Source organism: Thunnus albacares, chromosome 12 (genome assembly GCF_914725855.1).
Source record: "Thunnus albacares chromosome 12, fThuAlb1.1, whole genome shotgun sequence".
Classification (NCBI taxonomy): domain Eukaryota; kingdom Metazoa; phylum Chordata; class Actinopteri; order Scombriformes; family Scombridae; genus Thunnus; species Thunnus albacares.
In genome coordinates, this window is record NC_058117.1 from 27,550,866 (window position 1) to 27,577,898 (window position 27,033).

Genomic DNA, 27,033 nt, shown 5'->3' on the forward strand with positions numbered 1-27,033 from the left:
AAAAAAAAAAGACTCTTTTGATTGTTTATTGAAAAAATGTCCACTTTTATAGGAGTGCAATGCTAATTCAGAGGAAAATTCTCCCTAAAGGACCAATAAAGTATATTTTATCTCATCTTATCTTTTCAAGATGTCTTGAGGGCCTGTTTGGAGTCTGACTGTTAAGTCCGTGCAGGATTTACACTGTTAGCACTCTGGATTTTACATTTGCATTAATTAATACTGGCTGCTTGTTAAGTTGACCGAAAAAGGGAAAGTGTTCCCACACTGCTCTCTCATCTCTGATTCTTTGTTTATTTCATGTGGACATTTAAATACTTTTGGTAATTGATGGCCAGCACCTGTGAAGCATTTATGAGTGTGTGTGTGTGTGTGTGTGTGTGTGTGTGTGTGTGTGTGAGTATCCCCCTGGATGTAATTTCTGCTCGGTATGTTTCGCTCTGCTGGAATCATCACAGATGTAAAGTAGCGACTTTCTAGACAGAAATTGGAGAATCACACACATTAGAGGGCAAAAAAAATGATAAAATCCTATATTTGCTAATGAAAAATGGAAAATGCAATCCTGTGGAAGCCGTGTGAAACATTTTCACGTGCACCACCATGTTCATTGATGTTGTGAGATAACAAAAACGCATATATCCAAGCTTGTGCATTTACTAACAAAACTAATTTTTGATTGATATGTGAACTAGATAGGAACGATCAGCACTTCCCGCCACTTTTTTTTTTTTTTTTTTTTTTTTTAAAGGAATATCCCATTAATTACCATGTAAATTGAGCATTCACTGGTTCCTCCTCTGCAGGGGGACAATGTCTTTTTAACCTATTAAACTGATACTGACCTTTCTGCCAGGAAATTATTTACATGTCAACACACAAATCAAACCTCTGATGTAACATTGACTCGCTGAGCAACCAGCCATTGTCTGCCTGCTCACAATGAAGGGTTAGTTTAACTTGAGAGAAGACAGAGGAGTCCGTAACTGACCACTACCGTGCAGCAACTGTCCAAACCGTCCGTAATCCCCCAGAGTGAACAGCTTTTGTGCCTGCGTGCGAGGTAGCATCTTTACTCTGAGAGTTATGATTAGCATGTATGCAAAAACAAGTGCTGGCGGGATGAAAAAGTAGAAGTCAGATGAACAGACGGTGCAGGGATGAGGCTATCTCAGCTGCTCTCCTCCTGCTTTAAGTGCTAATTGAGCTGCCCGCTGTCCTGACCCTGACCCCCCGGCCTATTCATGGGGTCCCGTTCTCACGGCCGTGACGCATCGCTGGAAGTAGCCTCTGGGTCCCCCCCACCCACCTTCAGCCAGACAATGGGGGTCAGCACCTCACTGCCCACCATCTTGACGTCCACCCCCACGTTTGACAATGGCCCCCAGTGGCTCCGGAGTTCCTCACAATGGGCGGACGCGCGTGACAGAAGTGGTAACGTGGCTTCTTAAAATGCAACACCAGGTCTGGCCGGCCTGGCTGCATTAATCGGACCTTTCGGCACCCGGAGGGCCCGAGGTCAGGATCGATCCGATGTAAGAAGGAGAAAAATGATAAGGTTTAAACTGGACTCCTGCGAGGCTGCAATCAGAACTGGGTTCATGTTTTATATCAATTAAGAAAATAACACCTACGAGATTTTATACAATACATAGTCACATTTATGTAAGTTCATTTATTTAACTACATTTCATCTAAAATTTCATACTTTTTTAATCCAATAAATTATTATGACAGCTACAGATTTTACTTACAAACTATTATCAGTTTATAAAATCTGATCTATAGCTACAGATTAGACTATGCAATAATTTATAAAGCAGCTAAAGTCATAACAGCTACAACATTAAAATGTTGCTTACATGTGTCAGTAATAATAATCCAATAACATAATAATATAAACCAGAAACTGCAAAATAGCCAAAGTGAGTACTTTTGCTTGTAATTCTGACATACCTCAAAAATACCTCAAAATGCTATTACTACTACTACTAATAATAATAACAATAATGATAATAATAACAACAATAATAATAATAATAATAATAATAATAATAATAATAATAATAATAATAATAAGGGATTAAATTACATAAATATATGGAATAATATAATATGAATGAGTTGGATGAATGGATGGAATGGTTTTGTGTAATACTATAAAAAATTGCATTGGATTACATATTATTACCATATAAATTCTTATACTATACTACTTTCTTATACATTGTTTCTATTTTAAATGATTCATAAGCAAACAGAAATGAAAACTGTCCGGAGTGCAAGAAGTCTGATGATATTGAATCTTACTGAATATGCAATAACCTTGTGTGTTTATGTAAATCAAGTGTCTGTTGTGAAACAGCCTTTATTGAAAAAACATTAAAAGAGGAAATAGTTGTCCAACTTGAAAAAGGGATACAACCTTTCACATAAACCTTTTTCCTTTTGTTTTTTTCTTAACTGTTTTGTTCAATTTCACTGTTTTCTATTTATTTATTTATTTCCTGACCTCTTATTTGACTCAGATTCAGACTGTAAACTCTGTTCGACTGTAACTGCAGGGAACACTTTTTGTTTGTTTATTTGTTTTTATAATGTCACATGACATGAACACCTTTCGGTGAAACTCAATACCGTTCGACAGCATCACAAACTACAGCCGAAGGATCTGAATTCTTCCTCCGCCGCCGTAAACAGTTCGATATTTAAACATTTCTTTGGCTGATGTCTCAATGATGTGTTCACGGAGGTTAAATCAAATAAAACTGTATAATTCTTAACACAGCTGCCAGAAGCATTCCACCCGAACACAGTTTGAGACAGAAGAGACGGACGTCCGATCCCTGCCGTCCGCTGCTGAGCGGCTCTGTGCGGTGATAAAACGACGTCATTACAACAGCCGTGTAAAGCTTAATGTTTCAGAAAAGCACTATAAACCTCGGCCAGCAGGGATAATGTACGCTTCAGGACGGATTGATATTCTAGTTGAATATGACAAACGACACTTTAAAGACGTCCCCGCCCATGCTATTGCACTTTCGCTAAGAGGACGCCATCTTTCATTTCGAGCACGTTCTGTCAAATGTTTGCATTAATAACAATCGAGGCTCATCCGTGACCCCGCCGAGCCAGCGGGAGCGGCGGGCGGGAAATGAGAACGCCAACAATAGCACTTAAAAACAGGAGAGAGAGGCCGTTGCATAATCAGCACAAAGTGTGTGTACACGTGTGTGCGTGTGTGTGTGTGTGTGTGTGTGTGGGTGAGAGAGAGAGAGAGAGAGAGAGAGAGAGAGAGAGAGAGAAAGAGGAGGAGGGGTTGCAATTATCAAGCAGGCATAAAATGTTGGGAAAAAATATACAGTGAGCTACTCATGTAAGTTATTTTGACAGGGCCAATTTCCCAGAGCAGGTGATTTGGAGAGTGTGTGTGTGTGTGTGTGTGTGTGTGTGTGTGTGCGTTGATCTGGAATTGGGCCGAGGGAATATCAGGAAAGTTCTCTCTCTCTCTCTCTCTCTCTCTCTCTGGACTGACAGCTTGGCTAATGGCAAACATTCCTCCTCTCTTTATTCCCCACTTCATCAACACCCTCGCCTCATTACCGTCAGTCACACTGTAGCACACGGTAACCACACACACACACACACACACACACACACACACACACACCTTGACAATGTCTTTACTGGATTGTACTCTGAAAGGTTATTACAGAGAGTCCCTCTGCATGTGACAGAACAGTCTGAACTGAGTCATTTTGATTTGAAACTGAATCAGTAAAGGAAGAGACTCTGTTTTCTCCACATGTAAAAAGGTGGTGGACTAAAATCAAAGGATCACCTGACACTACAATGAAGCCGAGCCACAATACCAACTAGGGACGTAAACCAATATGAACACATTATTTACATATGAACAGATGCAAACTGCACCAGATTTCTTCAGAAATATTTGTCACGCAGTGTAGACCAGATCTGGAGCGTCATTCATCACAAGTCTGGAATCCAGGATTTGGGCCACTGTTGGGCTGAGCCATTAGCTAATGTTTTTAGCATAAAATAGTGCTGAGAGTGGCATCAATCACATGCTAACAATAAGAAAGTATTTCTCCAGTAGACTCATATTCAACTCAACTTCTCTCTAGAAATACTAAGACAATCATGTTTTTCATGATTAGTGACTAAACAATCATGTTTAGTCATTATGGTCTCAGTCTCTAAATTCAGGTCCTCTAATAAGTGTGTTGGTGGTCATTTAGGAAATTATCGCTCCGTTAATAGGATTTTAAAGTAGTAGCTCTGATGTCTGCTGTGTGAGCGTTGATTGAAAGCTGTGATTGACAGTTAGCTCACCTGCTGCTCCGAGACTCGCACTGAGTTGGACTAATGTTGCAATATTTCAGTAAGTTTCATGTTACTTGATTATGATACCTACCCTGTTAGCACACTTAAGCTTAAGTAGCTAACGCCAGCCCAAGTGTGCACCGCTCGGTGTTTCCTGTAAGCTAGTGTTACCTTTTAAAGATTACATTGGATTACATGGATATTACATTAGAAAAAGTGGAGGTTGTCTTATATTTGAGGACTAGACTATAGCGTATCAAAGTGGGAGGAGATATTTGGGGCGCCCCTGGTTCTAAAAGTAAAAAATCCCATTCATTTTTCAAAAAGACTGTGTTACTTTACTCACAGTTTGAGCTCTACTACAGCTTAGATCAATATGAAACTCTGCTGGTTGAATCATCAGTACAAAAGATGAACAACTGTGTTAGAAAATATTTAGTTCTTTAGTAAAAAGTCAAAGGTACAAGACTGTGTATATAAAAATGTCGGGGTAGATGTTAACTACGACTCCCAAGGTGCATTTCAGCAAGAAGCAACCAGTCAAGGAGCTGAAAATTCGGTCATGTTTGCTGCAAACGGCGAGCAGAAGCTAAAGATTACATTCAGTTCAATTTTAATTTCTGGGTCACTTTTCAGTGAATTTAGGTAACCATAGCAACACATTTCATTTACATCTTCAGTGACGTAGCGTTTTGAATTCATTATGCTCAGATTTACACCCATGGCTTCTTCTCCATAGCAACGCCAACCAAGGCTCATGGGTATTGGAGTATTCTTAGCTGTCCACCAAAATCACGGACAAAACATTATTTCTCAGAAACGAAGAAGAAATAATTGAGACTGGTGGTAAAAATATAAAACTATATGATCGTTACATTATCTGAGAGAGTCCTGGGTTTCTATGTTCAGTAACACTGGGGAGATCGTTAAAAGAAATATTTGAAACAGGATTACAGAATAAGTAAAATAACTGCCAGAACAAGCGGCCCCTCTCACTTTGCAAATTTATTACATGTTCACAACATCAGAGATCCTTTTTGAATGGAGTGAATACCGATGTAACACCGGCTCCTACTGAGAGTGTTGCATTATAGGCAGTGAGTGTATTAAAGTCTGTTTATAGTGAGTTTGTGAGAGTCAGTCAGCACTAAAAGTGTTTTGTTGGCTCAGTTTAACTTTCAGGAGTTTGTGAAGGTTTGTGTATTGTGTTTTTTTGCCGCGGAGCAAAAATGAGGAGTGAAAATGAGTCGAAAGCGTCTTTTGTACGTCTTACAATATGATACAATATGATACGAAACGACTTTAACACACACAGTTACACATGTGACACTTTTCATAGACGTACAAAAAACATCAAACAGTCATGACAATCATACATATCACATCATATCCTCTGGATTCAGATCTCAGTTGGCAGCACATTGATTTTGGTTTAACAACAGGACATACTGAAAATAATTCTTCAGCCTGTTGCGTTTAAATTGAGGGACTCTAAATCGCCTGTTAGGAGACAGAAGTTGGTATTCTCCGTTTCTCCGTTCTCACAGGTGGGCCAATGATCCTCACACAAATTCAGACTTTACTGCGTCCGAATCGTCTCTCAAGCTGCTAAGAATTACTGCTGCCACAGACGATGAGGTGCTCAAAACGACAAATGGTATCTGACAGAGAAAATCATTTTGACCGCTTCCAAGAGCCTGACAGGAGAGACTGTGACTGATACACAAATGTGGGATTAACATTTGAGAGAAAAGGCTTCAAGGATGACGACTCTCTTCTCGCATTAATAGTATCTCAGCGAAACTTTCCAAACAGGACGAGTGCGTTGTATCTTCAAAAAGACGTTGTCCAAAAACAAGTCGTCTTACATTCAGGCCAATATGTTATAGTGGTTGTAGAATTTAAAAGGTCAAGTCCCTGTTTTCTGTGGCTGTTTAGCTACCTAAATAAACTCATATGGAGTTTCCGATGTGCTCAGAAAACTCGGTGTGTTATCTTTTTTATGTTAACTAACGGTAACAGAGTGGGGTCGCACTGAATCACAAGAATCTGAGACAAAACCCCTTTCTCCTAGAAATTATATTTATTCACAACTAAACTGCAACAGCAAATACATTTAGCTAAAAACGTAACGCTGCCTAATTTTCTCTGAACGTAATGAGAAGTTGCAGAAATGTCGATACTGAACGTACTGAATAAGATCTTGCAGTATAATATCGGCTAGTACCGTAGTAACTACAAACTGTTTATGGCAGCACTTAGTTAAGGTTAGAAAACTCATCCGACTTTGTCATATTTGCATATAGCGTTAATGTGCTGACTCATTCCCCAAACACAACAGATAGAGATTTCTGGAGTCTCTCTTTTACTAACTTGTTTTTTTTTTTTTTTTTTAGGCACACATCCAACTCTCCAATGAATTTCCATGATGGAGCCAAACGTGGCTGCTCGGAGATTTGTGACACAACAGAAAATCCTGCTGGCTCCTTTTCAAAATGGACTGGTACCAATTACTTACCAAAACTAAACCAAACTGGAAGCGAGAGAATAGAGAGAAAATGGCAGAATAGACAGTTGGAGAGAAAAAAAAACAAAAAAAACCACCCAATATATTTGACCAGGGAGTCATAAGTTTTGAAAAATGTTGGTCTGGGGCCTCAGGTGCAGCAGCAAACCAATGATAATGGCCTGTCATTTTCTCTGTCAGTATAAAGACAACATTACTCAGCCAAGGAGAACCTACCAGCCACGTTGGCCACATCTGCGGTGCTGACGTTCTGAGTGTTTGGGCTCACTTTGAAGGTCACAGCAGGGCCCACCACCCTGTAAAACACACACACACACACACACACACACACACACACACAGAGTTAGAGGCTTTACAAAAGACATCCTCAGAATCTATTTTCCAGGTGCTGTTTTTCAGACCGAGGCGGAAAAGGAGTTGTGCTCATTAAAGCTCAGTCATACGTGGCGCTTGGGAAAAAAAAAAAAAAAGCGCTTTAACCTGTGGCGATCCTTTAGGCTGTTGCAATCCCCATCACCGCTGCAAGATAACCTCTTGAATCTCAATGTAACGCACCCGTCGGCATTTAAACGCGCTGGGAAATGAAGAGAAGGGGGGTGGGGGTGGGGGCGCGGGGGGTTGAGAATGAGAGGATTTTTGGTCATCAACAGGAGGACCCGCTCTGATACGTGATTCTCCGATGAGCGAACGCATTTCCAGTAGTGTCTTGTTTATGATACATTTACATTTTGATTTGACGTACCGGTGATTGCGGCGCATATTGTCGTGACAGATGTAAATCGAGGGAGATGGAAACTGGGGCAGCGAGAAAAAAAGGGAAGAGGAGAGACGACAGGAGCAGAAAAGGGACAGAAAGACATTTTTTATTGTTTTTCTAGATGCTTTGGAAGGTTTTTTTTTTTTTTTACCCCTGTTCATCTGACATTCATGCCAATAAAGCAGCTTGAATTGAAACACTGAGGGAGAGAAGCTGGGTGGTCAGAGGCAGAGCGGAGTCTCCCAATGTGATTAACCTTTTGTTTTTCCTGCTGTAATTCAGACTAAAGGCCCAGCAGGAAGATATATTACCAGGTTCCCCTCCAGGATGCATTGTGCGCTCCTATAGGAAGCGACTGCTACTGTAACAACACCGTTATAAAATACGGTGACATCATTAATGGAGCAGGTCCTATCCTAGCGCTGCTGGCAGAAAAAACATGTTCAGATGTTTTCAGGGATTTAGAAAAGTAGTTTTTTTTCGTTTCAGGTTGATGGATTTAAATTGTTGTGCTTTTATTGTGGGTTTTGAGTGCCTTTTGTAGGCTGTGAGGTCTTCAGTTTCAGAAAAAAAATTGAAATAAAGTAATAAGCAGCAAAATAATTAAGAGAAATACAGGAAATGAAAACAAATCAGGTTTGTTTCTTCATATCCTTTCTCTGTACTGTCATTTTTAAACGTTGCCTTTTTAATGTCCTGCAGATAAAGTCATATTTATCCTAAAATAAACTGCTTAGGTCACATTTACAGGACAAATAAACGATTGAAATAGCTTTTACATCCTCGCCATTCAGACAAAATCCACCGTTTTCCTGATCAACATTTCTCCAACCTTCAGTCCATCCATCCAGGCGTCTACGGAGTCACTCGTTCCAATTTAGCGACACACGTTCTGTCCTGTTTTACCGATCGTTAAACCGGTTAAAACCCTCCAAACCTTCGGATAAAAACAGCCTTCATTTGACATTCCCCTGCCCACGTTTTTTTTTTTTTTTGTTATTGTGGGTTTTAATTGGGTTTCTTGGGCCTTGAGGTCAGCGTATTGAAGAAAAACACAAGCGGCACCAAACTCACATTCACCGGGGTTTTTTATGCAGCAGTAATATTATCCTGTTCTAACATTTAAGGTGCAATAACAAACTAATTAGACCGGGTCAAATTAATGATCCCCTTGGGGAAACTTGGATGCCTGAACAAAAAAAAAAAAGAAACTACTTCCTGTCTCTATTGTTATGCTACTCTCTACCGTCCTGTTCTAACCTGTATCTGCTATATTACACATAATATCTTTTTTCAGAGTGAAATTTCAACACAAACTGAGCAACCAAAGTAACAAAAAGATTACTTGTGTCGCACCAGCCTGTCTGTGGAACTCGACAAAAACATGTCGGCTCATTTTTCTGGCCATTATTTCTCCTCAGAGGTATGAAGCCGATATATTTGTCACATCTATGAAGCGATTCATCAGCCAGCGAAGGCGTGTGTGTGTGTGTGTGTGTGTGTGTGTGTGTGTGGAGTCTCCGTGTGTGTGTGTGATGAAGAGGGAAAATCACTCATGTTGAGTTGATCACATATCCATCTGTCGGCCTCTGCCACCCAAGGCAGCTCCTGCACAAAAACACCGCATTGACTCTGAACCTTGTAAATAACCTCGTCACTCATCGCGCGAAAGTAGCTCACGCGGGAGGTGTTTTCTACGTTTTCTGTTGTTCGTATTTGTCATTTGGAAAGAAAATATTAGTTTATAAAACATGTTAAAGGAAACAAAGTGTTTCTGTGTGTTGCTGATGTATGTTACTGCACAAATATCCGACTAGAACCTCGAGGTACTGGAGCTCAGATGCCTTCGACGTGATGATAATCCATAAAAACATCTTTAAAAATGTACTGTTTCTTTCTTTTTAGGAGATTTTCCAGCATCATTGGCTGACAAAACCACTCCAAAACCCATTAATGTGGTTAAAAAAAAAAAAGAAAATCTGACATTTTTGCCATTTTGGATATTTTTATCTAACAGCAGTATTATGATAACTCATTGTGGGAATAAAACAGAACTGATACATCATACCATCTGGAAAAAAAAAGTGACAGCCACTCTGACAGTATGATTGACAACAGACATACATGAAACAAATCCTGTCGTGGTTTAAGAGATAAAACATGAGTTCGGTTGACAGAATGACAACAGCTTCATACACTGACTCTCGTTTATACTGAAGGATGAAACTAAAAATCTATTTTTTAAGAGACAACTTTTCAAATCAAAGTGAAACAAATAATGTCACATTCATCAGATGTGGTAGAACTAAATAAAGTTATATACTTAGTTAAAAGCAGTGATACTACTATGGCATAAAAACAGCATTACAACATGTGATACATACAGTGCATCAGTTATGACAATCCGCTAAAGTGGAGGTCATAAAAGAATGAAAATCCCCACAAATGTTTTGGATTATTCCAGATTAGTTAAAGGATTACATGCTCCTTTAAAAATTGTGAAGACTAATGCACTGAGAGCTCGTGTCACTAAGATGAAACTAGGTTCTTCCTCAAAAGTTGACACACAAGACTTTTATCTGAAAACAGCAACCTCTTATGAGCTGATCTGATTTAGACAGTGTAAGTTACCAGTAACTCCAGCAAAGGGATTCAAATATAGTGGAGGGAAAGACAAAAGGTTCCCAAAGTGACAACAGAAAACTGCCTCAAAACCTGGTTTCACTGCAAATATCTCCATCCTAGCACGTTCTTATCTTGTTAGTCATTGAGTCATTAAAATCTTGTTTTCTAAAAATGAGTGAAAAAACAAAGTAGAAAGGGGTTTCCTGTGCACCTTCCTGCAATATGAAGCTGAATCAGGTGTTTCTCAAGTCGGGGACGACAAATTTCAGAGTCCTGATGAAGACACGTTGGTCTGTTTGCATTATTAAAGGCTGTAAATCAATGTGCTCCATCCTTTTCTCATCTGAGTGAAAAACTGCCAGTGCAGTGAAATTATTTCAACTGTTTCTACAACAGATTGACTTGTTTGAGGGTATTTTTTTTTTTTAGAATGAGGCGCATTTGGTGCTTTTTTCTTTAAAACTGATGAAACAAGATGATTTGACTAAAAAAATCTCCCCAAATTGAGAGATATTTACAGAAAACTGGGCTTCAGAACTGGGACTAAATGAAGCTTTTATCTAACAGCAGTTGCTTGTGGTAAAGAATACTTCACAGATATGATGTGCTTTGTACCAAAAATGATTTTGACTTGTTTTTTGAGAAAAGATTTAAGACTCAAACACGGGACTAAATGATGATATAAACATTTTTTTTTTCTGTGTTCACACCTCCTTATCAGTCTACATCCGGCCCCCCCGAAACCCCCTGACTGTCATCATCCTCATCCACCTCACATCCAGCCAGTTCAGGCCCACTCTCTCCTCCTAGTGGCGTCTCTCCGATATGACCCTTCAGTTCAGACACAGACATTACATCACCTCAACCCTCCTGTTTCAAAAAAAAAAAAAAAAAAAAAAAAAAACCCCTCAGTCTACACTCAGTGACGGTTACGCAACAGCCATCATTATTCGGCGGCCGGCTACAGTCAAAGGCTCTGTGAAGCCACCCACATCAACGCTTCCCTCCCGCCCGCCGCTGTGCCCTCAACCACTACCAGGCCACAGGGGCAGCAGCTAAAAACATTTCCAAGGCTGTTCTGCTGAAAGCGCTTACCGTCAGTATTATCTAATCAGTATCGAATTGTTCCAAATGAAACGTAAGAACGTGAGTCACTCTCTCCAGGTTTATTTTGTGTGTCCCGCCGCAGTGTGTAGGCTCGCTTTTATGATTCATACGTTGCCGGTGTGGAAGTTTTGCTGCAGGCTCACTGAACCCGCCGCTGCCGCCGCCGCCGCTCTCTGGCCTCTGCCCTCGGAGGGAACAGTCAGGAAAAGGGAAGTTTTTGTTGTCTTTTCAGTGGTTTGAGGTTGCACGGGTCGCTAACTACTTTGTCGGAGGACATTTTTGTTGTTGTAATATGCTAATCTGGTGCTACGGTGTGAGGGTTTGAGGTGGAGGTGTCTGCGGTGTTGCTGCCTAAATGGAGGAAAGGGAGTTAAATGTATGGGAGGGAAAGTGGGAGTGATACGTATACAGCTCTGACTTTATACAGTACTTTCAGTTCAAGTGCAGTCAATAAAACCTCTCAGAAAATACACCTAGTTTTTGTTTTATTTATCCAGACTTTGAGATATCCATCTCTCAGATTTCTGCCTTCACACAAATACAAAGGAGGTGAATTACATTTCTTCTGTGGTGTTTAAAGCACTAAAATTAAAATTTTTTTTAAAACAATCAACAGCAACATCTCTCTCTGTAAACAACGTCCTGGTTATTTTGGATAACCGATAGACCTCACTGCACAGATACGGAAGTGGGACACTTCAGGCAATGATGCATCACTGCTGGCCTTCTTCTGGATGTGAGCTACATGTAAAACAGCAAATATGGCCCAAATATCCCAAATCAAATGTAGGCCTGTTTTGGTAAAAGATGCAGTGCTCTCGGGTATGTGTATTTTGGATGTGGGCCAGTTCTGGTTTATCTGGTTTGTTCTTGGTTGACATACGGCTCGCTTGTGGCCCAGATAAAAGAGCTGAAAGTGTCGGGTGTGGGTCGGATCTAAAGAAATAGTTTTCCAAATATAATTTGTTTAGTTTGGCACATCAAACCAAAACTGTCTGCATGGAGGTATGTGAGAAAATGGGTGAAATTAACCTTTAAAATCAAAAAGCAGGGTAAACATGTACAAAACAGACCAGAATATACATTTACAATCAATTATCTTAACCTTTTAATACTTTATATATCATATATTATCATATTTTGGATTGTTTATAGTAAAAGAGCATTTTGATTTAAATGTCTTTTTCATCTGTGAACTGCAGAGTTCGGGAGGAAGTTGACCTGTCTTGTATGACTGACTTGTCATTTTGAATAATAAAACCTCTCTGAGGTGATGCAAAGCTTTCCAGACATGTGCTGACAGAGCCACAAAACCTAACTACTCCTGTCCTTCGGATTTAATATAAAGTCAAATCAGGTAATCAATGAAGTAGATAATAGTGTGTTCTCTCCGTTATAGCGCTGTAAATAGCTATTAAGACCGTTCTGCTTACGCCAGAGTTCTCTATCTGCCTCCTCACACAAATCTTTTCTTTCTTAAAACGTGAGCTTATCATCTAAACTGATGTTAAGATAAAACAGGATGAGTTCAGTGTTAGAACTCAGAATTAACAATGTTACAGTAAAACTTTCAGGCTATAATGTGAGTTATTTAAAACAGAACATACTGCAGCACTTCACACTACCGCTGTCTATCACCTATTCATAACACTTCTATATGTTAATGTACAACACTGTAAACTATCCACCAATTATTCATACTGAGTGTTATTATCATCAGGGTGGGAAAGACTCACAGCTCTGTGTTGACACTCTAATTCAGTTTTTTTAAGAGTTAGCCGTTAATCAGGGCAAGGTGACACACTGCAGCTAACGGTGGAGGGAACTCTGCTGCACATTAGTTGATTTATATTAACAAGTGACACTCCTCAGTCCTTACTGCTAATCATGTTAATTCTACTGTTGCTCTTCATATACCAGTAGGGATATATCAATCTACCTGCTACTGCTACTGTCATTATCTTGATAAAAATGCACTAAACCTCCTTATTATGTCTCGTCTCAAGATACAGACTTAAATGCAGTAAATAAGAAGTCATAAATGAGTGAAACTGCACTGGGAGCGACAGGAATCATATCACCATATTAACAGAAATCGATCGTTTTTTTTAAAAAAAAGTGTTTCTGCAACTAAGCTTTATTCAAACCCACAGAGCTTTACTTTCCACTTCTAGTAGAGATTCAGAAATGTATGAATCTGGTTGAATTTTGGGGGAAAATGTGTAAAAACGATGTAAAAAAAAAAAAAACGAATAGTCATGCAGAATATTTAGTCTCAGTGTCAGTCTGAAGCTTTTGTCTCTGGGCTTATATATTCTGGTGAAAGTGACTGCCGTTGCCACAGCGGTGAGGAGCCGGACGGCCTTGGAAAAATAAGCGTGGCGCCTCTGACAAATTGTCAAGGCGGCTCCCCCTGCTGGGCTTTCACTGTGCTTGCAACAAAAGAGAGCCCCGGCTTTTTCCCTCTCTCTCTCTCTCTCTCCCTCTCTTTCTGTATCTCTCTCTCTCTCTCTCTCTCTGTCACTCTCTCTGCTTTCTCTGCCTCCAATCCATCACTCTCCCCAGTGTATAGCTCCCTCCTTTCATTCCCAGAATAGGAGAACAAAGACAAAAGGTGCATTAGAAAAGGAGAACAGCACAGGCCACCCATGGACTCAATACAGCAGCCGAGCAGCACGGCGAGGTGCCGCGGGAACAACGAGGCCGGGTGGTGGGGGCAGAATATTTGTGTGTGTGTGTGTGTGTGTGTGTGAATCGCACGACCCAAACCACCCAATCCCCACCTGTCCCACACACACACATTCTCAAATACGTAACTGTACACATGAATTTCTTCCTCTTCGATTCAACAGTGTAGAAAGTTTCGACCGGCTTCATCACCTCTTTTGAGGACAAACACGTTCGAAGCAACGCTGGCCAACGGTGTGACATTGAAAAATCAATACTGGATAACACCATTAAAATGTGCTGAACTAACCAGATAACAGATAATTAATCCAAAATAATTCTGCACAGATCACAGTAAACACGATTTCATAACAGCTTGAAAAACACTCACACTAAGTCCAAATTCCACACTGTATAATGCTACAAACGCTGCAGACGCTACGTGCTCATACTGGCAGTAAAAAAAAACTTTATTTTATTTAAATGTTTATGTAAACTTTATTTAATCAGATAGTCTCATTGAGATTGAGCATAAATCAGATGAAGCGCAGCCGCGATCAACAAAAACAGTTACGAGAATCATAAAAACATCACGGGAGGGGGGAACGAAAAAATCTAGTTTGAGGGCAATTTATTCCAATTAAAAGGTGCAGAGTACCTGAAACCAGTTCTGCCAAGATTAGCGGGAACATGAGGGATTTCTAAGGTTAAGTATTTACTGGATCATGCACTTTAGTTACAAGATTTAAATGTGAGAAGTGATGTGAGGTAGTTTGGAAGCTTAAACAGTTTAAACAAACAAATAATGTACCGTTTCAAACTGGTCATGATACAAGTCTTATCAAATAGCAGATGAAGGTATTTTATTGCCTTTTTTTTGTGAGTGTCATCATCGTCGTCATTGACATTTTCAGTTTCCAGCTGTTCTGTTGAGTGTTTCGCTTTGGGACTATTGAGTCCGTTGTCTACTACACTCAAAAACTGAGCACTTTGGAGCAAGTTTTAAGTATACTTCATTGTGCTATTTCCACTACACACAAGGTTAGAATTAGCACACACTGTAGTAGTTGTTCTCAACTCAACTGGGAGGTTTTCCAAGGGGAGGAATGACAGAAAAAGTCTGAGAACCACTATTAATACTGTAGGTTGCAACTGGGACATGGAAATTTAAGGTAATTTGTCTACTATTATACCACAATTTGAGATAGTGACAACTATTAGGGCAGTCTTGCAATAACTGAGGTCAAAACAGACATACATCAGTGAAACACGCCATATTTTCCTAATACCGATCCATTTCCTGTTGTTACCTTGCAAAAGTATCTATTATTGGTCTTTGGAAATACATAGTTACGGATATTTGAGGGAAAAAGGTGCATGTGCTTTGATGAACGAGTGACTAACAAACGGTCACGACGTCAGCCGTGGAGGGAAGTAATTGGAAAGCAGTGGATCATTTAAAAACTAATAAAAAAAACAACAAAATAAGTGTTCTGTTCTGTGGCTCATTTTATAGCAAAACTAAAACAGCTGGAGGGCGAGGAGGAAGGAAGTTGTGATGTTCTATTTCATGGGTTTGATTGGCTTCCTGGCAATTTGGGAGTTGCTGTGAAGACTGGTGTTGTAGGTTGGGGCTGTGAAATGTGTGTGTGTGTGTGTTTGTGTGTTTGTGTGTGTTTGGATGTTTTGTCCCAACACAAAAACCAGCATAAAGCATTTTAAATGTGACCAATCCAATAAATAGATGCTTCATTTGACTCATTCAAAAAGCCTTTAACTTCTCTCTAGAAATACTAAGTCAATCTTTTTTTTTTTAAATGAGTCGTTTTGGTCTCAATCGGTAAATTCGGGGCCTCTGATAAGTGTGCTGGTGGTCATTTTGGAAAAAAATTACTTCGTTAATAAGATTTGAAGACGTATAGTAGCTCTGATGTCTGCCGTGTGGGTGTTGATTGACAGCTGTGATTGACAGTTCACTCACCTGCTGCTCTCCCCCCTTGTTGCAATACTTTATTAAGTTTACTTGGCTATAATACCTGCTATACCTGTTAGCACAGTTTAGCTAAAGTAGCTAACTGGCTATTAAAAGATCCCCTTCAAATGTGCTTTCAATGTAAGTGATAGAGGACAAAATCCACAGTAATTTTGTACAAAAATGCATTTAAAAGTTGATGTGAAGCTTATATGAGGCTTCAGCAGTCTGAGTTAGTCATATCAAGTGGATATCTGACACATTTACAGTCTTTTTAGCATCAAACTCCCTCTTTGTGTTTCCTCGGACAGTGTTTCCCTGTTGAGCTGCGGTGGAAATATAGTAACAATAAGAGGAAACTTGGCACTAAAAAGACTGTAACGCTGAAAGATATCTACTTGATTTGACTCATTTGGACGACTGAAACTTCATATCAGCTTCAGATAAACTTTTAAAAACATTTTTCCCCATCACTTCCATTGTAAGTGCATCATAAAGGGATCTTCTAATGGTCAGTATGAACAGGAAGAATGATTACAGCAAGTAAAACCTGTTTCAATGTTCATTTGGGCTCCTGACTGCTGTTTTAAGACAGATGTACTTGAATGTATTGTAGGTGTAAAGTCTACATGCTTCTGGCCATGTAGTGTTTATACTGTCTACTGAAACTATAAATCTCTAGCCTGTGTCTTTAACTGCAGACCACTGCAGTAGCACTTGTTTTACTGCTGCAGCTCATCACATTGAAAATGTTCACAACCCTCTGCAAAGTCACCTGTGGGGGTAAAAATATAGCAACAACTACAGAGAGAGAGATATAGATTGAGAGTGATAAAGATCAAAAGAGAGAGAAAACAGAAATAGATTGAGACAAACTAAGAAAGAAGTGTATGAAAAAGGAGAAAAGAAGAGAGAAAGAGAAACAGAGAGAGGGGCGATAAGAGAGAAATAGATAATGACAGAATGAGTGAAAGACTGAAAAAAAGACAACGAAAGAGAAGGAGAGAGAGAGATAGAGAGATAGAGAGAGAGGGGGGGGGTTCAGGCAGAGTTCAGTCTCATTAATAAATGATTGCCGTCAGCGGCGGCTCGACTCCAACATGTCAATAACGTGGACGAGCAGCTCTCATTGCTTTCTTTCTCCCCCAGAGCAGGACAAAATGTTGACAGAATGAAAATAAGGCGTCGTCCTTGGATTTGTACTCTGCGAGGGGGCAACGTTTTCTCTTTCCTTCCTCCATTTCTGCTTTTAACGCCTTGTGCCACTGGAAAATTTCTCTGTTTTGATCCCACTTGTTTTGCCCTCTCTGATCTGACATGGCGGTGGGGGGGGGGGGGGGGGGGGGGGGGGGGGGGGCTGCTCATCTTCCACGGGGAATATCTGAAGAGTTTCGGTATGTGATGCTCGCCCTTTGAGAAAATTGCCGCCCACTCGAGCCTACAGGTACAAAATGGTTGTTGTCGGGAATGTAAAGCGCACTATGGACGATATGAGTCATCTAAAGACCTTTGCACCTACAGCAGCGTCTGGTCTGAAGCTGGAGTCGTTTGTGATTTAGAGATTTTACAATGATGAATTTGATTTTTTTTTTTTTTCCCAAATGTAATTTAATTCAACTGCTTGGCTGTCTGACAGCTGGCAGAGCTTCACTGTTTCACTACAGGGCGAAGGGACTTTTAGAAGGACTTTATAAGCAATAAAATGCTTTTATTTTTAGTTTCCTGTGAGCGCTGCTGGAGCTGTGATTGTGTGAGTGTGTGTGTGTGTGTGTGTGTCTTCTCCTTTACTTATATTGTGTTGATCCAAACAGCCCACTCACACCGTGGGGACGCATCCTGGGGACCGAAACTTTAACTGTTTATTTTGAGGTTTAGACTCTGAGATTCGATGATTAATGTATAGAGTGAGGCTAAAATTATTCCTCTGAAAAGATACACGTAACCATCTCTGCAGACCTACGCAGTGAAGAGGTCGCAGAGGCAGACAGACTAGTGCAGCTCCCGAACATGTCGGGAGACAGGTTCAAAACGGAAAAAGAAAACTTAAACATAGACTCAAAATAAGTATAAAAGAAACAGCCACACAAACATTTCCTAACAACTTCCTTCACCTAAATGCAGACTTAGTGATCTAGAGAATGACAGTAGTCAGTTGAAAGTCAGAGACACAACTGTGTGTGTGTGTGTAATGTTTGCCAATAATTTTTATTTTTGATAGCCACACATTTATAACTGAATAATACTAATGATTATAATCATAATCTAATTTAAAGCTCTATTAACTAATTGTTGTTGGTGTTTTGTGGACACTTGGGGTCAGAAGAGTTGACAAACACACAGTCCTGACATATTATTGCTTTACTAAGTTGTTCTGTCTTTAGCTCCAGTTTGGTCGCCACCAACTCTGAACTATCTGACTCTGTGGCTGCTAGATGTTCTTCTCCAGCTCATCGTTAACTTTGTCGGTTGTCTGGTGCTGGACCAGTAGTATAACTGCAATCAATCAACAGTTTACTGCATGTTGTTATCAGTAAATTATCTCCCCTTGTTGCTGATTGTTAATATTTGGTGCTTATATTCTATGACTTAATAACGTAATTTAACTTAATGTAAAGAATAAGCTGCAAGATAATTAAAATCCCATTTATTTTGCTGGTTGTATGATCATGATTTTGGTTAAACAGGCACATCAGGCTGATAAACCACTTATCAAAGCTGACGGCTGTAGATTCCTGCACCTTATTGCTGTCTTAAAGTATCTGGTGAGCGATTTTCCATATATTTTTTATTGTTAACAAATCTCATGCACAGAGACAAACCAACAACTTATTAAACAAACAAACAAACAAAAAAGAAATGTATTACATTGTTAAAAGAACGTCAGTACAAAGTCAAGAGGTTGTGCTAGCTTGTTGTACTAGCTTGTTGTGCTATGTAGCACATGCTCAGTGGCGTCTGCCTTACACAGAACTGCTCTCCAGAGACTGAAAACATGATCTCTGTCTTTGGAGCCGTTTCTGAACAAACTATTGTGACCCTACAATCTTTGGGACGAAGGAAGACGTCACCCAGTGCAACGGTGTGACTCGCTGATGTGTTTTTAAGAGTTTTTGGACAACAATGGAGGTCTACAGCACAGAGATATAAGATATATCAGGCTTTACAACACTTGTAAGTAGATCAATTCAATCTGCACATGAGATTTTGTTGACAATAAGAAAAATATAGAAAATTTACAGCTATAAATCATTTGTGGACGATTGTGTTTAAGGCTGCTGTTTATTAGAATAAGCTCCTGCAAAACCTAGAAAATGCTCCAACTATTCTGTAAGTATGACACTGCTGGGATCATGATGGTGAAAACACAACCATGGTGTGAAATGTGTCACTTCCAGTGCAATGAATTTGTTTCAACCAGACTTTAATTATTGGTATTTTTAACCAGACCAGGTGCGTCTGAATCAACTCATTTTCTCATGAGCAGTAGATTATTCAGAGTGGCAGAAAGCACAGTCAGCGTGCCAGTTTGTGTTTTTTATGATACTCCACCACACAGCTGTATAAATGAATGGTTTATGCCGCGAGAAAAAAAAAAAAAAAGCCAACTTTAGGTTAGATGGAGAAGCCAGACTGCTCACTCTATGAGAACAAACATCATTAACGCAGCGGGAAGGAGCGAGCGCGATGGTGACTGACAGATGAAAAACAGTCATACGTACGAGAGCTCGGCCAAGTCTGTCATCTGGATCTTGGCCCTGCGAGCCAGGATCTCAATCAGGTGGAGGCCTTCGTCTGTCTGCAGCCTGCTGATGATGGTGAAGAAGAAGAAGAAGGGTGGAGGACAGAATGAAAAGGAGGGATAAGGTGAGGAGGTTAGAGAAGGTAGGGAAAAAGTGAGAGAAAGAACAGAAATTAAATTAAAATCATCCCATAGATAAAAATGATGTATTACTGTATCACAACACCAACATCCCGAACTAGGGTTACATTTAGATACAGTATTTCTGAGGACATGCTAACATATTAGCATATAGTACGATATCCACTGTCTAACACAAGAGGATAGATCATTGAGTTGGTGTTTTTCATTGTCAATCATCTTGTCCTGTAATAATTAACCCTTCCCCCTTATAACAATGACATGCACAAATTAAAATGGTTGTATCTCCTGAACCACAGTGACTTTATGCATAAAATAACGTCTTGCCAAAAAAGAAAACCTTCAGAAGTGTATTGTGAAAGTGTCAGAAATACTCTAGACGATACAGAAACGGAGCAGTAGGTCTTTGAAGTCAGTAAAAATGTAAACACCTAAAATAAAAAGTTTTAACTGCCTGTGGCTTTGTAAAGGTGGAGGGTAGAACGAGCCTTTAAACTAAATACCTGCTTCACATTTGAAGAAGACAACACACACATTATGACAATTCTACAGTGTTTTTTGTCATGAAAGGTCCGGGTGGATTTCCAAAAAGACACGTATGTCGTCTTTTACAACATAAATACATATATTTACATGTACAAAGTGCATTTCAGAGTACATACAACTGAGGAGGACCATGACAACTGCATGTACACTAAAATAAATATCAAAACTGCACAAAATAAACAAGGCCACAACATTAGATATTTTCACTTATATACTTATATTGCTCCTGGGGTTTCTGTCACTTTTTATCCTCAATGTATGAAAATTCTAATTTTAAAAAAACATTTTTCAAAATAAAAGACAAGTCCAACATCAGATGTGCATTAAATATTAGTTATTTATTTTTGATCAGCTGTCCGCGACCCACTTTTGGGTCACGACCCACCAGTTGAGAATCACTGAACTGGTGGATGCAGAGTTTCCCAAAATGTTGTAGTTGTCTTTAAACACTCTAAAATTTCAAGTTTTATTTTAATATCTACAACATATATATATATAAAGAGGACAGTTTTTTCTCTGTTTGTTAATGTGATGAAACTTTGAAATTATTATTTTTTTTCTTTCACTCATGGAACCAAAAGTCAGAATCAGCTCAGATCAGACTCGTATTATGTGGAGACGTCAGATAAACACTTTCAGCGAGGGTAAATTAAATAGTTTGATGCTTGATAAAGGTTTTAATCATTTATCACTTCTTGATTTAGCAAAAACAAAATCTTTACAATCCGATCCTGCCTTCATTTCTCATGACAGGCAAATCACGGAGGATGTAGAAGAAGAAGAAGAACTCGAGAGTGTAATTTGAATGAGATAAGACCAGAAAACCAGAAGAAAAAAACAACTTTAACACAAAAGCTTCCAGTTGAGGTCAGATAGGTGTGAGGTGGAGAGGTGGGAAGTGCAGTGTGGTGGTGAGGTGAATACTGAGGAAGTGAGGAAGGTCGTCGACAGAAACAGGCTTGTTATCGTCGTTCCCTGCGCTCTCATTGTGTGCGCCGACAGGAAGTGACAAGGTCAGAGCTTAAACACCAACTCTGTACAGTCATTTAACAAATGAAATGGTTTTGGCTTTATTCCACAATGAGAATGACCTCTGTTTGTGCGCTTACATGTGGGCTTCCTCTAACAAGATGTTTTTTTTGACTGAAAACCAAACACTATTGCTGTAATATGGAAAAAATGACTCAACCTGGAGCCTGAAGGGAAGTTCTGGTACAGTATATAACAAGGTACTGGCATGGTGGTCAACGCATTTTGAAGATTTTGAGACAATAAGCTCAGAAATTGACATTTGCTCAGTTTATTTGGATATGAAAATGGTAAAAAAAAATAAATAAATAAAGACGTGGAAAGTAAATGTACTTGAGTAAAGTCTTGATGTTTTACTTGAGTAAGATTTTATTCATTTTACACAAGCTCCTCTCTGTTAAAAATCTCCAAAATTTCAGCTTTTCAGGAACTCCTAATAACAGTTTTGTTTCAGTTTGCTAACCAAATAACTTTTAGATTCTGTGTGATCTGACGGCTGCATTTATTTCTAGCTTCTTCTTTCTGTTTTCTTTCCCTTTCTTCCTCTTTTTTTCCCGCTGTTCTTCTTTCCTTCATTCTCTGCTCTACTTTCTCTGTTTCCTTCCTGCATCTTTCCCTCCCTCTTTCGTCATTCATGTTGTTCCTTCTAGGAATGCAGCGATTAGTCAATTAATCGCTAAGCAAATAGACAGAAAATTAAAAAAAGCAACTATTTATATATAATTGATTAATAGTTTCAGTCATTTTTCAAACAAAAATACTAAAATTTCTCTAGTCTCATCTTCTTAAATGTGAGAATTTGATGTTTTTCTTCAACATATATAACAATTCAATTGAATATCTTAAGATTCTGGACTGTTGGTTGGACAAAACAAGCAAATCGGAGGCATCACTGTAGGCTCCAAGACGTCATAAATGGTATTTTTTCAGTATTTTTTAACATTTCACAGACCAAATGATGAATTGATTAATCGAAATAATGGAAACAATCATTAGTTGCAGCCCTACTTCCTTCTTTCCTTCTATCGTTACTGTTTTCCTTTCACAGCTGATCTGTTTTCACTCAACAGTAAAACTCAATTCCCCGCTGTCAGGACTTTTGGATACTTCAGTAAATTTTACTGCTGATACCCGTATATCAGCTAAATTTAGACAGAGAAACTAACAATTGAGGAATTACAAATGAAGTAGTCAATTAAAACAGTTTCGATGCGTGCAGAGGGGCGAGGAAGATGAGGAGAGGGTGTGTTTTCTGTGTGTTTGTGTGTGCTGGGAGACCGCGTTTAAAGCTCAATATCCAAACTCCAAGCTAATTGCTTCCTATCTGCTGTGGACTCGTCTGACCTCCTCTCAGCTCCCTCTGCTGAATTTAAATGCAGACAAGAGACGCTTCCAGACACCTGCAGGATGCACAATATATCTCAACACCAGCTGTGACTCTGACGGTGGTGAATATGGAGAGGAAAGAGGAGAGCTGTCCTGCAAATTGTGCAAATCACTCACTTGTTAAATACATCAAATAATGGAAATTAGCCGTCTACTTACTTATTTCTGTTTTTATTCTGTTTGGTGTTCATTGTAGTTTCTGAACGGCACTAAAGAGGGAGGGTTTTTGTTTTTCTTTGTAATTTGGGCGAACTGAACCTTTAGAGTTATAATCATGGGTGACTTGGTGACATACAGTATTCATTTGTACAAATAAAAAACACAAAAAACGATGTATCAAAGGGGTAAAAAAAAGGATTTTGCTAGTGAGGTTTTAATAAAAACCCAAAAAGTCTTATAAAGACATCTCACCAAAAAAGTAAAAAAAAATAAATAAATAATGTTTCCAAAAAGTCACAGTAGTCTTTGTACAAAAAACAGACAGTTTTTTGTTGTTGTTTTTTTGCTTTTGTTTGTTTCTTTTTTGCTGTTTTTAACTTTTTAAATAAAATTTCAGCTTTAAAATATCAGAAATTTGGAACTTTTGTAGTTTGAAACATGTACATTTGAATGTGTGTAAATTTGAGGTTGATTCAGGTAAATTTTGAACATTGGACAACTGCAGCATTGTGTTTTGAGAGTAATTCTCCCTACTTGCGTGTTCACTACATACAGTTTTGCAACAGTAGTGTAAAATTCAAAATATCTAATGTAGTTTTGAAAAAATGCCCACTTTCAACATTAGCCTCATTTGCCCTGCTATTTTTGTTTAAAGCCATATTAAAATGCCTCGAAAATGCAAGTACTGCCCTGCCATCTGTGAGAAGAGAACACAGCTTTTTAAACACTATAGAATAAAACATGGGACTTATGCAAGAACTGAGCCCTTACCTTGCTTGTATCAGGAATGTATGTGTACATTGAATAAAACTGAATACTTTGCTCATCTGCGGAGTACTCACATAAAAGTAAATCACAAAGTTGATTGTCCTTATAAAGACTGTACATTTCAGAGCAGTGTATACTCCACTTTCAACGCACACAAAAGTAAAACACATAGAGAGCATACTTGGAAGAATTTCAAGTCTGAAATAATTGTCAGTATAACCAATGGTGCTTGTGATGAAGCAGCCAGTGAAAGTCAAGGTGAGCTAGAGCAACTGGCAACTTCTGACACAGAAGACCAAGAGGTCATGGAAGAAACTTGTGATGATCTTTGTGGTTTAGGAAAACAGCTTGAACATAATGCAAACTATTCTGCATATCCCAGAGAGTGCTGTACAAGAAGTGATACGACACCTTTGCCAAATACATGACCTGTCACAACCATTGCTGTACAGTAATGTCAGGGCTGTACTTAAGAAACATTATCCAAATGTGGATGAATTAGTTGTAAACGAAGTTATCTGTGCTGTTTCAGAAAGTAATGCGATGACATCACTGTGTGGCAAACATGGATCTCTAGGAACTGTAAAAAAGAGGGCAGCTTATGTGAGGAATAAGTTTCCCCTGGTGATGCCTGTAGAATATGTTGTTGAAAAAGGCACAAAAACAGTTGTATATGTCCCCAGACAACACATGCTACAGAAACTTTTAAACAAAACTGACATTTTAGATAAAGCAATGTCAGAAAAGGTGCATGTCCCACATGAATATAGTTCATATGCCGATGGAGAGCACTTTAAGGAAAATTGCCTTCTTTCAGTGGATGAGTTCACAGTTGCACTGATACTATATCTTGATGACTTTGAAGTAGCCAATCCTTTGGGAACATCAAAGCAGAAACACAAAATGTGTGCAGTGTATTGGGTTATTGGTAATGTACCTGCCAAATACAGATCAACACTAAATTCTATTCAGCTTGCTCTACTCTGCAACACCTCCACAATCAAACAGTGTGGGTATGAGAAAGTTCTGCAACCTCTTATCCATGATCTTGTCTCATTAGAACAGCATGGTGTTTATGTAGAGCGGCTAGGCACAAGTGTGAAGGGAACGGTTTTGTGTGTAGCAGCAGATAACCTTGCTGCCCATTCACTTGCAGGTCTCCATGAGAGCTTCACAGTAAACAAGTTTTGCAGAGTCTGCACAGCATCCTGAGGTGACATTCAGCAACAAGAGGTACGTTGTGGTTCGTTTCATCTCAGAGATAAAAACTCTCATGACAGACATGTGCAAGAGGTGAGGAAAGACTCAAGCTTAAGTCAAAACTCTGGGGTGAAAGGACAGTGTCCTGTTACTAAAAGTCTGAAACACTTCCATGTGGTCAAGGGTTACCCTCCTGACATTTTACATGATGTCTTGGAAGGAATTGTCCCAGTTGAGGTATCTTTGTGTCTGACAGACCTGATTGCCAAGATGTATTTTACTTTAAATATGCTAAATGATGCCATCATATCCCTTAAATACATGTTTACAGACAAGACTGATCAGCCTCAGACAATTGGCAAAGGATTTTCAACCAAAGGGATCATTGGTGGAAATAGTCATGAGAACTGGTCCGTCATCAGGCTTCTTCCACTTTTTATTGGTTTATTGGTGTCCCTGAGGGAAATAACTCTTGGGAAATTCTCATGCTCCTCAAAGATATTGTAGAGCTTGTTGTTGCACCTAAGCATACTGATGACACTCAGGTTGCGACCAAAATATCACTATGTGGAACATTATCCTCACCTGATAAAGAAATTTGGTCCTTTGACTGATGTTTGGACTATGCGCTTTGAGGGTAAGCATAAATTCTTCAAAAAAGTAGTCAGAGAGTCCCAGAATTTTAAAAATGTGGCCCTGACACTTGCTACTAAACACCAGAAAGCCCTCAGCTACCATTTGGACTGTAGCTCATTTTTCAGGCCAGCAGTTGATATTGCAAAGGTTGCAATGGTCTTGGTCACATCTTTTCCCAGTGATGTTCAGAGAGTACTCCCTGAAAACATAACCACTGCTGGGTCAGTGCTTGTTGCATCATCTGTCTGCATCAACGGAATCAAGTATAACCTAGACATGATGCTCTGTATTGGTTCCTGTTCAGGTCTCCTTGAATTTGGTCAGATTTCACAGATTGTTGCAGCTAACCCAGAACCCTGAATTCAACAATGCACTCTGTAACCTTACAAACATTTCTGACCTCCCTGAGAAACCCACTATCCGAATTATTCCTGTCCTTGATCTCATACCAGCACCACAAAGACATCTTGTCTACCTCATCAGGATATCAAGCATGATATTCTTGAGAAGCTGGCGGAGACAATCTATGACTACAAAGCCTACCCAACAAAAGAGGCCTTGGTAGCAGAACACCCCTGCCTTAAAGAACAAGGCTCATCATCTGGCTGTCAGGGATGGATAAACAGCCTCAAATTCAAAATGGGGAACTACAGAACGAAAATGCGCCAGCTGGGATGGCCTGATGTAACAGTCAACGGTGGTGAACGGGGAAAAATCAATGCTGATGGTGAGCCTTCTCGCAAAAACATAAAGAGGCCAAGAAAAGGGGAAATCAAATACCTTCCAGATTTTCCAAAGGGAATGGATGTTGCCGGGCTTGAAGCGGTTCGAGAGGCCATGGTCAATGAAATGCAGAAGAAAAACCCAAATGATTCTCTTATTAGAAAAAACATGGACATCACATTTGCCCTTAGAAGGGAGGAGGTCGTAAAGCATGAGCCTGACATTAGCCAGATGGTCTGGCGCTGGACAGCGCTATTCACTGAAAGCCAAGTTTGTGAAAGTGTCCTTTAGATTTCTTGTCTTATTTGTGTTACACACATCATTGGACAACATGTTCAGAGAGGTTTATTAGTGTAATAAGTAACTATGCCTGAATATCAAAGTTTTCAGGTATACTTGGAGTTTAACAGGATTGTTGGGAGAAATCTTAAAGAAGAGTTCTTTGGTGTTCTTGATGGTTTGTGTCCAAGCTTGATGGAAATCTTCAAGAGGAAGACAGGTCGGATAGGCAAGCAGTTAGCTGACCTGCTACAACAGACAACGGTGGGTTGATACTTCTGTTTTTTCTTGTAATGATATTGATGTTTAGTTCATCCATATTACAAAAACTAATTCTCTCACCCTCCTTTGTGGTACTTTTCTATATGAACAAATACACTGATATAAGATATATTTGTTCTCCATTTAAGTGTGTGTTATACCTCTTT

At 39.4% G+C, this 27,033-nt stretch overlaps 1 protein-coding gene across 9 annotated transcripts in view; it reads right to left on the reverse strand.

Annotated features, from left to right (window-relative positions):
- Window positions 1-27,033, reverse strand: part of LOC122993274 (receptor-type tyrosine-protein phosphatase N2-like) — a 249,860-nt gene that overhangs the window by 147,576 nt on the left and 75,251 nt on the right. For 8 of the 9 annotated variants that reach the window (XR_006406371.1, XM_044367282.1, XM_044367290.1 and 5 more), the window contains exons 10-11: window positions 19,719-19,805; window positions 7,088-7,167 (exon numbers count right to left, since the gene is read on the reverse strand). Coding sequence is in view for 8 of the 9 variants with exons in the window: in XM_044367282.1 (XP_044223217.1) it covers window positions 7,088-7,167; window positions 19,719-19,805 (167 nt within the window). In the remaining variant the exon portion in view is untranslated. The remainder of the gene's footprint in view (window positions 1-7,087; window positions 7,168-19,718; window positions 19,806-27,033) is intronic. The other variant, XM_044367283.1, reaches the window with a different exon arrangement.